Below are 12807 nucleotides of genomic sequence, written 5' to 3' on the forward strand. Positions count from 1 at the left end.
TCATCAGAAAAACTCTTTTAACAACTGTAGCAAATCACTGGGTGAATGCAAGTCTGTTGCTAAACAGGATATTAAAAGAAAAATGAGGGCACTTATGTTGTTCATTTAAACATCCTGTTTTATCTCTATTGCCATTTTATCATCATATGCTTTGCTTAATGCAATGGCGTGGAACTTTAATAGCGTTTTATGTAACTTTTGAGTAATTTTAGGGAAAGAGAAGTACTCAGGAAAGCCCCTTCTGCACAAGTGGTAGTTCTCTTGACGCAGATGGTGCAGCGGTGGGTTTCTGACACAGTTTCTGATCCGGGTGGTGTCTTTTGGCCCAGTTCCCAACTTCTGTGGTGGATTTCGAGGGTTCACTTTGCGGTCTTGGGAGGAATCACCTGATTTGGGATTAGTTGCTCTTAAAGGTCTCCTAAAAATAAGAATGCTTTGACTTGACAACAAAGGGTAGAGCAATTTGTGATGCATCAGTATTTAATGCATGGTCTCTCTCTATGGTTTCTGAGAAGAGCATCAAGCTGTGGTTGTTAAAGTCATTATTTGACTATAGAAACTGCACATGAAGTCACTTTTTAACATTTTATTTAGTAAAGAGAAGTCAGGAAGTTATAGGGAGAATGTGGAATGAGTCTAACAACCTGGAAACAAGTTAACATTTTTGAACTTCTGTTTCTACCATCCCAAAGTCAGTGTTTTTTTTTTTTCAATGGGTTTTAAAAAAGGTCTGAGATAAAAAAACGAACAAAAAAAACTATCAGATTATTTTGCACATTTTATTCTATGACATATAATACATCATTAATACCCTATTTGTGATTCTTTCTTTTTTTTTTTTTAAAGCTTTTTAGATGTTGGGAAATAATTGGTTTACAGAGATTGTCATAGTAATTAAACGTCATCACAATGAACAGAAACATTCGTCCACCCACCCACCAGTCCCTTATACAATCTTATTGTGTTTTTGCTTGCGCTCTTGCAAACTTTTCAAACTTAAACTTTCTACAGTGCAGATTTTTAAAGAAGTATTAAATATATAGTAATGGTGTCAAATGATTAATCGCGATTAATCGTATCCAAAATAAACGTTATATATATAATAAATTATGGATATAAATATGTGTAAATACTTTCTAAATATATATATATACATAATAAACAAAACACAGAACACACACATATACTATGCAAATAAAAACTTTTATTTTGTATACGATTAATCTCAATTAATCGTTTAACAGGACTAAAAATGGTTAAAAGTAGTAGCTTAGTGGTGGTGACACTGAGGTCATGAGGCCTATGGTTCATTTGTAGTCAGCATTTTACTTCTGCCGATTGTATTTAAGCTTGAAATTCTTTAGCATGATCAACAGGATATGTGATAATCATAAACATTTGAGGGCCGCAGAGCTTATTTTCTGCAGCAATCCAACAGAAAATGGGAAAATCCTAATTGTTGAGGAACCAGAGTGATTCTAATTGTTGATTTGGTCTACAAAATGTTCTAATACACTTTGTCTTAAATTGCTGCTCTTAAAACAAATATATTCACCTTAATCGCTTCAAGACCTATCAAGACCAAAGAGGAAAGAACTTTACTGTTTGATCGTCTACTTTCATTCAGGTAATTGAGGTTAGATCAAGCGCTGTGTCTGTAGGTAGAACCCCTACATGAACCTGCCCTTTTCCTTGCAGCTTTTTCCCCCCCGTGAATATTATTCACAGCGTTTGTGATGACGTCTGTTGTAATTGTCGCACTTTGAAGCAGTGCGTGAACGCTTGGGTCCCGTTTAGGACCGATGCTGTTGTTTCTGCACAGACCACAGAGCATCCTGTCTAAGTGTGTGGGCTCTTGCGGTATTAGTAATGAAATTCACACTTCCCTCATTTCCATTGAAGCAGCAGATACAGTTGAAATTGATGTGGCTAGAGCGCTCACACATTTACTGGCAATGCTGTCAAGTGTAAACAAAGCTTAGGAAATAGAGGTTTGAGAGGGGGCTGGTTCGGACGCACGAACGTGCACAAACACACCCAAATAAGCGTCAAACCAAAGCAGCACTGCAAAAATAAAATTAAAAAAAGGAAAAGATGCTTGCATTACATTTTTTCCTTTTCCCGTCATAAGCGAATGAGCGCTGTTATAGTTTCTTTTTATTAGAGAGACAATTCTTTGAAAAAAATAAAATTCTATGATCATTTGCTCTACTCACTCTCATGTCAATTCAAACCTGTATCATTCCTTTCTTCTTTGGAACATAAAAGAGGAAACATCAAGATTCAGTTACGTCAATAGTAACAACATTTTTTCGTTTTTAACACTCTTCATAATATCTCTGTGATTATATATGATGACAATATGTTCATCTTATATGAACTAACCCTTTGTTTTCAGCTTTTTTCTTTTTACGTAGAAATAGTAGTAGTTCTCTTTTCTGTTGAAGTAAAACCAGAGGAAGTAGGTATTTAGTGTAGGTTGTAAAGCAGACATGTCACTTTATCCTCTTGATTTTTACATGTGTTGGTTATTTGGAGAAATGGGATAATTAAAAATAGTTTTAGGATTTGCTAAATGTCCGGTTTGTCTGGTACTATAAACTATGGTTTTACAAAAATAGCTATGAAAATTTCCCTTTTTTGTTTGTTCTTAATTCATATGATTATTAGAAGCAGTGATTTTCCATTTAAAGTTCAGACTTCATGAAACATTTTGAGTCTAATATATAATTTATAATAAAATAAAAACACAGTATTCTGGATTTGTTAGTTATTTAGAGAACTAGAAGTGTTTCCTAAATTTTAATACATATGTGTAATAATTTTATTGGGTATTTGTCTATTTAGAACTCATAGCAAAATTATAAGAATATTTTATAAATGCATTATTCATACTGTTATTTATTTTTTGTGTTTTCTCTAGGAGCTCTAGGCTTCTTTGGTTAAAATCTGAGTTTGTTAGGCATCGGTCTATGTAATTTACCCGCTGTGTGGTATTCTGAACAGGGTTGGTGACGTTGGCTATACCATTTGACAGATTTCAAAAGCAGACTCAGTCAGGATGAAACAGGTCTGATTAGAGTTAATGGTTTGTGCCTGTGTGATGACGATGACGAAACCGGCTGACAGCTGGGCTCCATGCACAGACGACATTGTTTGTGGGCGGGAGGTAAACACAAACCTCAACATCTGTGGCAGCAGGAAGTGAGTGCGCACGCACTCCTCTCTTGTTCTCAGAATGAGTGAGAGCATTACCTGTGATTTTCCCCTGCGTCTGTCTGAAGTGTGTGCGCGCGGCCCATCTGAGATTTCAGAGACAAGGGGACTTCTCTGCACCTGCAGCCTGAAGACCTCTGTCTCTCTCTCTTTCTGTCACACACACATGCCTATAAGCGAGTAACTGACATAATTACATATGCATGAACCGTTCTTCCCCATCATTTAAAGATAATGTGCATATAAATGTATAAGGGAAAGTTTATTTTTAGATGCTATGACTTTTCAACATTTCCTATGGAAGCTGTGTTCTGCCTCTGTGGCTATTTCTTTAAAGTTGTAATTTTATATCTTAGTGTAATTTAATTTTTATTTTAAAATGTGTCCCGATTTCTTCTAGTGGCTCCGCTTCTTAAAAATAAAATGCATTTGCATTGCATTGTGGTCATTTTATAGCTAAGCCAACAATGTTATTTTTTAAGGTGGGACTATCTGTTTCATTGACCAGTAGCAGAGAAGGGGAGTGGTCAGGACACCTGTTTGAAAACAGTCATTATTTTGCATGAATGCAGAAATTACGTTTTCATGTCAGAAAATAGTGTTTTCTTTCAACAACAAAACTGCCTCATTTTTGTTTTTTAGTTAAAGTTATTTTCTTTTATTCTATTTTGACAACACAATTATTTACACATTTTCATAAAAAAAGCTTATATATAGCCAAAAAGTTTGCTTTAACTTTGCTATGTCTTTATAATCAGAACAATAAACAACTGATGTATATATATTTTAATATCCATGTTTTGTTTTGCATTACATTGTTTGGCGTTTTCCTTTTTTAAAAAAGTCCTGCAGTTTGTTAAAATATCTTAAGTATCCCATCAAGTCTTTTCAGGAATATCAGAACACAAAACCTTCATGCATAGTAGTTATAAATAGAAAGAATTCTGTTTAAAATAGCTATATATGTTATGTAGCATGTTACAGCACAGCTGTCATGATAACTTTCAGAGAGACTCACTGACTTCCTTATAGGATATGATGAAAATATGCAAATATTTTCACAGCATTCACAAAGCTCTGTAGTCAGGACGTGTCTGTCTGCAAGCCAAGTTTGTGTATGTGTGTGTGTGTGTATTCTTTGACGTGGCTATCACTTTTTCCCTGCTTCTGTTAGATTCCCTCTCGTCCTTATTAGGATCTGCGTCTGACCTTCTCTCACCAGTCAGACAAAAGTCAGACATTCTGCAATCGTGTTTGGCTCAGGCTGGATCTCGAAGACTCCCACTGCTGTCTCTGATCGCTTGTTGCACTATAAACTATTCAGAGATATTGCAACAAAAGAGCATGGCTGTTTCATTAACAACTTTTTGTACTAGACCAGAAAATCACTGAAAAGTAAAATGTAAATTATACTTTTTTTGACTGTGTAAAATACTGCAAAGTGTTGCCAAATCTGCCGGTTTCTTTTCATAATCCTCCATCTGAGAGGATTATGATGCTCAAAAGTAAATCAAAATTTCCTGAAAAGTCCAAAATAGATCCAAACTTGGTTTCATCTTGCGGCCAGATACAGTTTTTAGTGTTCTGCTTGATTGAATTAGTGTGTATAATGTCAAATATCTCATTGAGGAACGATGGTAAATTCCCCCTTGTTAAATAATTGTATGCTAGTTAGGGAGAAACATAGTGCTCAATGTTTGGTAGCGCCGATCTGAGGGTGAGGATGTCCACATGCTCATGTGACTTTGTGACATGCGACTCCATTTCCATTGCTGTAATTATATTACACATATGGAATTTTGGCTGACGTAACGAAAGATATTCTTATGAACAGAGAGACAATGAGGGAATGGGAGGTGGAGGAGGACATTACTTCAAGCACACCATTAGTTAATGTCTGATTTCTAAAATGGTTTGTGCAATGTGCATGGTGGGAAATCTAGTGGAGGAAGTTTAGAAATTGTTTTGGAAGGGAAAAAATAAGAAACTGTGAGTAATTAATGAATAAATCATACAGCAGACACTGAAAAATGCACCGTTTGACAGGTCAGCAATTCATGTGAATTGACCCAAATTAGTCAGATTTGACAAAATATCAAAGGGATGTGTACATTATCTGAAAGCCGAATAAATAAGCTTAAATAAGCTTGTTATGATAGGACAATATTTGGCTGAGATGCAACTATTTGAAAATCTGGAATTTGTGGTGGCAAAAAAGTATTTAAAGTTGTCCAAATGAAGTTCTTAGCCATGCATTTATCAGAAATTACATTTTGATATATTTATGGTGGGAAAACCTAATATAGTTGATATATTTACGATGTGTCAAATTCACACAAGTGTCTTAGCATTATAAATAAAGAATAAAAACTTTAATACTGTGAAATATTATTGTGGCTTAAAGTAACTGTTTTCTATATGTATTTATGTTATGCAAAACATTACTCCAGTCTTCATTGTCAAATGATGCTTCAGAAATTATTCGTATATGCTGATTTGATGCTTTTTGAATTCCATTCAAAAAGTAAACTTGTATATTCATTCATTACAACACAGACTGATATATTTCAAATGTTTGTTTATTTTAATTTTGATGATTATAACTAATCCTAAATTCAGTATCTCAGAAAATTTGAATATTATGAAAAGGTTCAATATTGAAGACTCCTGGTGCCACACTCTAATCAGCTAATTAACTCAAAACACCTGCAAAGGCCTTTAAATGGTCTCTCAGTCTAGTCATGTAGGCTACACAATCATGGGGAAGACTGCTGACTTGACAGTTGTCCAAAAGACTTGACAGTTGTCCAAAAGACGACCATTGACACCTTGCACAAGGAGGGCAAGACACAAAAGGTCATTGCAAAAGAGGCTGGCTGTTCACAGAGCACATTAATAGAGAGGCAAAGGGAAGGAAAGATGTGGTAGAAAAAAACTGTACAAGCAATCGGGATAATCACACCCTGGAGAGGATTGTGAAACAAAACCCATTCAAAAATGTGTGGGAGATTCACAAAGAGTGGACTGCAGCTGGAGTCAGTGCTTCAAGAACCACTACACACAGATGTGTGCAAGACATGGGTTTCAGCTGTCGCATTCCTTGTGTCAAGCCACTCTTGAAGAACAGACAGCGTCAGATGCACCTCCTGAGCTAAAGGCAAATAGGACTGGACTTCTGCTAAGTGGTCCAAAGTTATGTTCTCTGATGAAGGTACATTTTGCATTTCCTTTGGAAATCAGGGTCCCAGAGTCTGGAGGAACAGAGGAGAGGCACACAATCCACGTTTCTTGAGGTCCAGTGTAAAGTTTCCACAGTCAGTGATGGTTTCGGGTGCCATGTCATCTCCTGGTGTTGATCCACTGTGTTTTCTGAGGTCCAAGGTCAACACAGCCATCTACCAAGAACTTTTAGAGCACTTCATGCTTCCTGCTGCTGACCAACTTTATGGAGATGCAGATTTCATTTTCCAACAGGACTTGGCACCTGCACACTGTGCCAAAGCTACCAGTACCTGGTTTAAGGACCATGGTATCCCTGTTCTTAATTGGCAAGCAAACTCGCCTGACCTTAATCCCAGAGAAAATCTATGGGGTATTGTGAGAGGAAGATGCGATATGCCAGACCCAAGAATGAGGAAGAGCTGAAGGCCACTATCAGAGCAACCTTGGCTCTCATAACACCTGAGCAGTGCCACAGACTGATCAACTCCATACCACGCCGCATTGCTGCAGTAATTCAGCCAAAAGGAGCCCCAACTAAGTATTGAGTGCTGTACATGCTCATACTTTTTTTTTCAGTTGGCCAAGATTTCTAAAAATCCTTTCTTTGTATGGGTCATAAGTAATATTCTAATTTTCTGAGATACTGAATTTGGGATTTTCCTTAGTTGTCAGTTAAAGTCATCAAAATTAAAAGAAATAAACATTTGAAATATATCAGTCAGTGTGTAATGAATGAATATAATATACACGTTTCTCTTTTTGAATGAAATTAGTGAAATAAATCAACTTTTTGATGATATTCTAATTATATGACCAGCACGTGTATACTATTTATATGCTAATAGGAATGTGTTACCAAGAACACTAATGTGTACTATTCCAACAGGAACACAACTTGGATTGGTTTCCACGCATGCGGGCCATGTCGCTGGTTAGTAGCGATGCCGAGGGCGAACAGAACGAGATCAGGAATCTTCAGGAGAAACTTGAATCCACCATGAAGCTTGTCTCGAATCTGTCAGGCCAACTGACTGAACTGAAAGAGCAAGTGAGTGCTGATGCTTTTGGCCTGGTGTCAGAACATTATGTCTGTAATGCTGACATGTTAGGCCAGTTTTTCACGCCCCAATGAGGATGAGTCGTAGTCTTGACCCATTAAGCTGTTTAAACAGACTGCACAGACTAGAATTGGAGTTGGGTGTGATTGAAACTAGGCCTTCAAGGTCAGTCAGTACGAGTCCACAACCTCTACAAGGTTCAATTAGACCAAAGGTCAATGAGTCATTTCTGTCTCTTTCTCTTTCTGCCTTCGGCTCGTGGTATTTAAAACTATCTTTCACCTGCGTCATGAGGCCAAGTGTTGTTTCACTTTTATTCAGCCGCATTGTCGTCCAGATGAAGTTCTGCGAACTCAAGCTTGTTTGTTTCCACAGATAAACAATGTAGCACACGCAGATGAATATGATAAACTGGGTCATTGACTTAGACGCTCATATTTTGATTTGGTGGAAATATGCGTAATGGGGTTTGCTGTCATGTTGTTGATTTCTTGTAAATAGTGTCGAATAAACACCAACTTGAGGTGTGCAGCCACATAAAATGGGAAGTGTCTACAGGGAAGTTGATTTTTGTAATCCAGACATGGGGGAAAGGGTCACTGTTTGGCTAAAAGAAAGAAGACAAAGCAAGTTAAAACCAACAAACTTTCACTATTATCCTGCGTCAGTGTGGTGGTTACACGTGTCAGTACCAGATTTGCTTTTCCCTTTCTTACTTTAAACTTGGAAGAGAGACTGATAAGAATTCTTTACACAAATATTTGAAAATGAATTATTTTTGTTTTCCGACTGGTTAATATTTGATGCTAATCTTAGGCTGTGTTTTCAGTCTGTGATCTTGTTAAAATATTATTATAGGTTTGTTTGTCTTTTTCTGCTTTCATGCACTCTGTCCAAGATTTCACACGGGAAAAGTGCAAATAAGACAAAATTAGAAATCAAGTAACTGCAATAAACAAAATGAAAAGATTACAAAAAGAAGCACCAGAAGCACCATTTATATGAGAATTGTTTAAAAATGATTAAGACCCAAATACATCAAATCCAAAGCAAATCTCCACTATAATAGTCTTTGAAAATGTATATACACGTGTTTAAAAAAAATGAATAAATGTATGCATTCCAAAACCTTTGAATCTACTCACATATACTTAAATCTATCTATCAATACAAACTTAGTTTTAATGGTCAATTTTCAAGATTATTCATCCCATGATCTATTTTACTTAAAGCACTAGTGTAAACACTTTCTTCCATTTCAGATCATCATTCCATTTTCATCGAATCATTTCAGATTTCTTTAACGAATGGGTGTTTTGGGGTAAGCTTAAATCTAGGCAGGATCTGGCACTGTATTTTAGCTCTAAAGCATTTTGTCTCAGATGTTTATTATTATTTCACTTGGATTACAGATTACGTGAAAAACTGCAGTTGACGGATCCTTATATGAAGGAGCGAGCAGTGCCACTTACTTTTAAATGGCTGTGTGGTTGTTTAGTAGTATGAGGTACTTCCTGTGGACATCAGCTTTAATATACACATGTGTGAGCTTTTTTTTGGCTCGCTTCTGCAGCTGTTGAGTCAGAGTAGGGGATTTCGGTACAGACGGTCTGTATTTCTGTGGAACTGTGTACGTGAGAATGAGTGTGTGTTAGTTTATGTTGTAGCTCAATTACACAACACTGCATGACATTGCTCCAATTGCTCCATTTTATTTCCCCCGAAGCTTTTTATAAGGCAGCACACACACACACACACACACATCTACAATAACATGTTATGAGGTCATAACCAAGGCAACATGAATGGACACACACAATGCATCACTGCATGATCTGTGGGAGAGACAAACAGGAGATGAGCAAGATTTAAAATGAACAAAACTTCAGATATATGTGTGTTTTTTGTATGTGTATATATACACATACACTCACTCTGAAAAAAAAAAACTGTTATAAAATATGTACATGTGAAAGTAATCGTGAGCTCAGTGTTATACTGCAAACCTTTTTTTGGCAATCCAATGTAATTTCATTCCCCAGTCACGTTGTCTTTGTTAAATAAACATTACTTACACTATCAGAAAAAAATACAAAAAATAATAAATATTCTGTTTATTAAATCCAAGTATGAATCTCATCAAGTTAGTGTTTTTAAGCATTTTATATTCTTTCCAAAATAATAACTCAAGGCAATAGCAATTTAAACAATATATATTATTTAACTTATTTTCATCAATTCTTTTTAATAGTTAACTGTTACATTTCTCAGATCATAAGTCATCAAAGCTCGGTAAATATTGGTCATAGATGCGGAGATTTGCCAAGATGATTACTCACTAAAAACTCCCACAGATCATGCTTACATACCATTTTAACTCTTATTTTAAAGTAACAGAGTGTTTCTATCTAAGTTTGTGAGATGTTTACATAATTTATTTTAATAAGTCTGCCTATTAACGCCATTATTTTGTTAATTCGGACTGATTCGTGCACACAGAATGCGCGAGACCACAAGTCAACCAATCACAGCTGATCATAACCAGTCATATCCAATCATATTGCGTTGCAGCTATTGCCTCCTCTCAGGTGACTTTCCCCCATTCATTCTTAATTACCACCATGCTTTAGGGGGTCTGTTAAAACTCAATGGGCTCAGGGGAGGCGAGAGAGATGCAGACTCGCATGGTAACTTTACCTGCTGGTGTCGCTGTTGAACAAAGTTGTTTTAGAAAAACAAGTGATTTACACACTTTTTAAAGGGGGGGTGAAATGCTATTTCATGCATACTGAGTTTTTTACACTGTTAAAGAGTTGGATTCCCATGCTAAACATGGACAAAGTTTCAAAAACTAAGTTGTATGTTTGAAGAAGTATTTTTGTTCCCAAAATACTCCTTCCGGTTTGTCACAAGTTTTGGAAAGTTTTTTTCGAGTATGGCTCTGTGTGACGTTAGATGGAGCGGAATTTCCTTATATGGGTCCTAGGGCACGTCTGCCGGAAGAGCGCGCGCTCCTGTATAGCAGAGCACTGAGAGCACAACAGACTTCATTGATCAGAGCGAGAGCGTCACGAAAAGTCACAAAAGAAGTGTGTTTTTGGTTGCCAGGGCAAGACAACCCTGCACAGATTACCAAAAAAAAAAAAACAGCATTAAGGGACCAGTGGATGGAGTTCATTTTTACAGAGCAGTTGTGCAAGTGTTTTTGTTTGTTCCCTGCATTTCGAAGATGCTTGTTTTACAAACAAGGCCCAGTTTGACGCCGGATTTGCACATCGTTTATTTCTTAAGGATGATGCAATCCCAAGGAAAAAGGGTCACGATCGTGTGTTGGAACCGCAGGCGGGGAGTAAAACTGCTTCAAATATCTCTGCCTCCTTGTTAGTGCGTCCCCTCCCATGCCAGAGACCTGGGTTCGAGCCCCACTCGGAGCGAGTCGTTGCTGCTGCTCTCGTTCAGTTTCAGCCTCGGGATCTGATTCTGGATCATAAATAAACGGCTGAATCTGACTAAAAGCCATGGTTTGTTTTGGATGATGGTTTTTCCCTCACGGTAATGTCACAGATTCCACATCCTCTCAACGCAAAAGCCTATTCGCGCTCGTGATTCTTTAGCTCCGCCCACACGTCACGCCTCCAGCCGGTCGTGTTTTTCCGGGAAAAATCGGTTTAGACTATCTTTCTCTTATGAATATAATAAAACTAAAGACTTTTTGGAGTTATGAAGGATGCAGTACTACTCTATATGTACTCAAGATTAACTGGATATTGAGTTAAAACGATCATTTCACCCCCCCCCCCCCCCCTTTAATGTTTTTTTTGTAATAATGGTGTTGTTTTATTTTTGTAAAAAAAAAAAATCCCTTCATTCAATATTTTGAGGAGACACTGCCTCCTCTACCTAGTATAATTATATAAGAATATATAATTGTAAATATCACACATAATTTAATTTTTTTTTAATCACAAAACGGATATACGATATGCATGCATGGTGTGTGAGAGAGGCAAATAGGAGATGATAAATAATAATATTAACTTCTTCTTGTGTTTGTTTTGACAGATGACAGAGCAGAGGAAACAGAAACAGAGGATTGGGCTTTTGGGACACCCCCAACACATGAACGTGAACCCACAGCAGCCCGCCTGAACCCCCGGTACCCCGGCCAAGTGTCCTCTAACAGCTGTCTCCTGCAGCCATCGATTGCATCAGCCTTTTCGTGTGCGTGTGTATGAGCGTGTGCGTGTCAAGATATCACAGACACATCATCACCACAGCCTGCTGTGTACACCCAAAATAAATGGCTGTAGGCCACCAGGAAAGTATAGAAGACTTTCGCCCCATTCCTCACATCCATCTGAGTGCCAAATGTTTCTTTGTGTTAAAGAGGAAGTGAATTTGCATCACTTGCCTTCCACAGAGTGACAATGAGCTACACTAGATACTGCACCACTTACAAACATGTGCTGCAGCCTGTAGATGCTGCTTGGACACACATCCTTTTGTCAGTGTTTGATGTCTTATTTTTGTATTTTGTGCAATATTAATACTTTAATATGCAACATCTGTATATAATGTCTTAAAGGGACGGTGCAGTATTTTTTTTCTTTTGTTCTTTTGCTTTGATTATAATGAAATACTTTAGAGACCAAGTGTTGTAGGAATACTGTTTGCAAAGTGATGTTTGACATCAGATATGATATGTAGACATGGGGAAAAAAAACGCATTTTCCGTATTTAAGTTAATTTATTTATGTCAACATAAGGAGATTATGCTCGTGCTGCCAATTTAGAGTTCTTTAATTCTCATGAATAGTATCAGGTTGTTTGGTATTTAGGAGCTCCTTATTATGGTTTATGGTTTTTGTTTGTGCTGTCAGATTTATGACCTTAGAAGTCATATACAGTGTAATAATAGATGAACTGTTTAAGCAGTTAAGATATTTTTTTTTTGGTCTTAAAATTAATGCACTAAAATAATTGAACTCATATCTTTCTTGTTATTATAGAGCCATGTTTACTGTGCTACAGCTAAGAAGGTGAAGTGTGGGATGAATATTTGCTGACAAAACCGTCTTTGTCAAGTTTTCATCTGTAGTCAGTCGCATTTTCTATAGTTTCATCTTTTAGCTGAGCAAAACAAGTCAGTTTCTTAAAACTACCATTTTTTTCTTCCTTTCATTTTTCTTGTAATACATGTTTATATGTCTGCAGGTCTTTGCTTTTATATAGAGAGAGATGGTTTCAGAGCATCCTAATAATTAACAGTACTGTATAATGAGAAATAAGCCTACTAATAATTTAATAGGTA

General features: G+C 36.8%; 1 protein-coding gene across 11 annotated transcripts in view; it reads left to right on the plus strand.

The window, feature by feature from the left end:
• LOC113110915 (inositol 1,4,5-trisphosphate receptor type 1-like) overlaps window positions 1–12807 on the plus strand; it is a 125660-nt gene extending 112853 nt beyond the window's left edge. For all 11 annotated transcript variants that reach the window (XM_026275198.1, XM_026275202.1, XM_026275203.1 and 8 more), the window contains 2 exons: window positions 7325–7486; window positions 11559–12807. In XM_026275198.1, the coding sequence (XP_026130983.1) occupies window positions 7325–7486; window positions 11559–11645 (249 nt within the window). In that variant the 3' untranslated portion in view covers window positions 11646–12807. The remainder of the gene's footprint in view (window positions 1–7324; window positions 7487–11558) is intronic.

Source organism: Carassius auratus, chromosome 11 (assembly GCF_003368295.1).
Source record: "Carassius auratus strain Wakin chromosome 11, ASM336829v1, whole genome shotgun sequence".
NCBI lineage: Eukaryota > Metazoa > Chordata > Actinopteri > Cypriniformes > Cyprinidae > Carassius > Carassius auratus.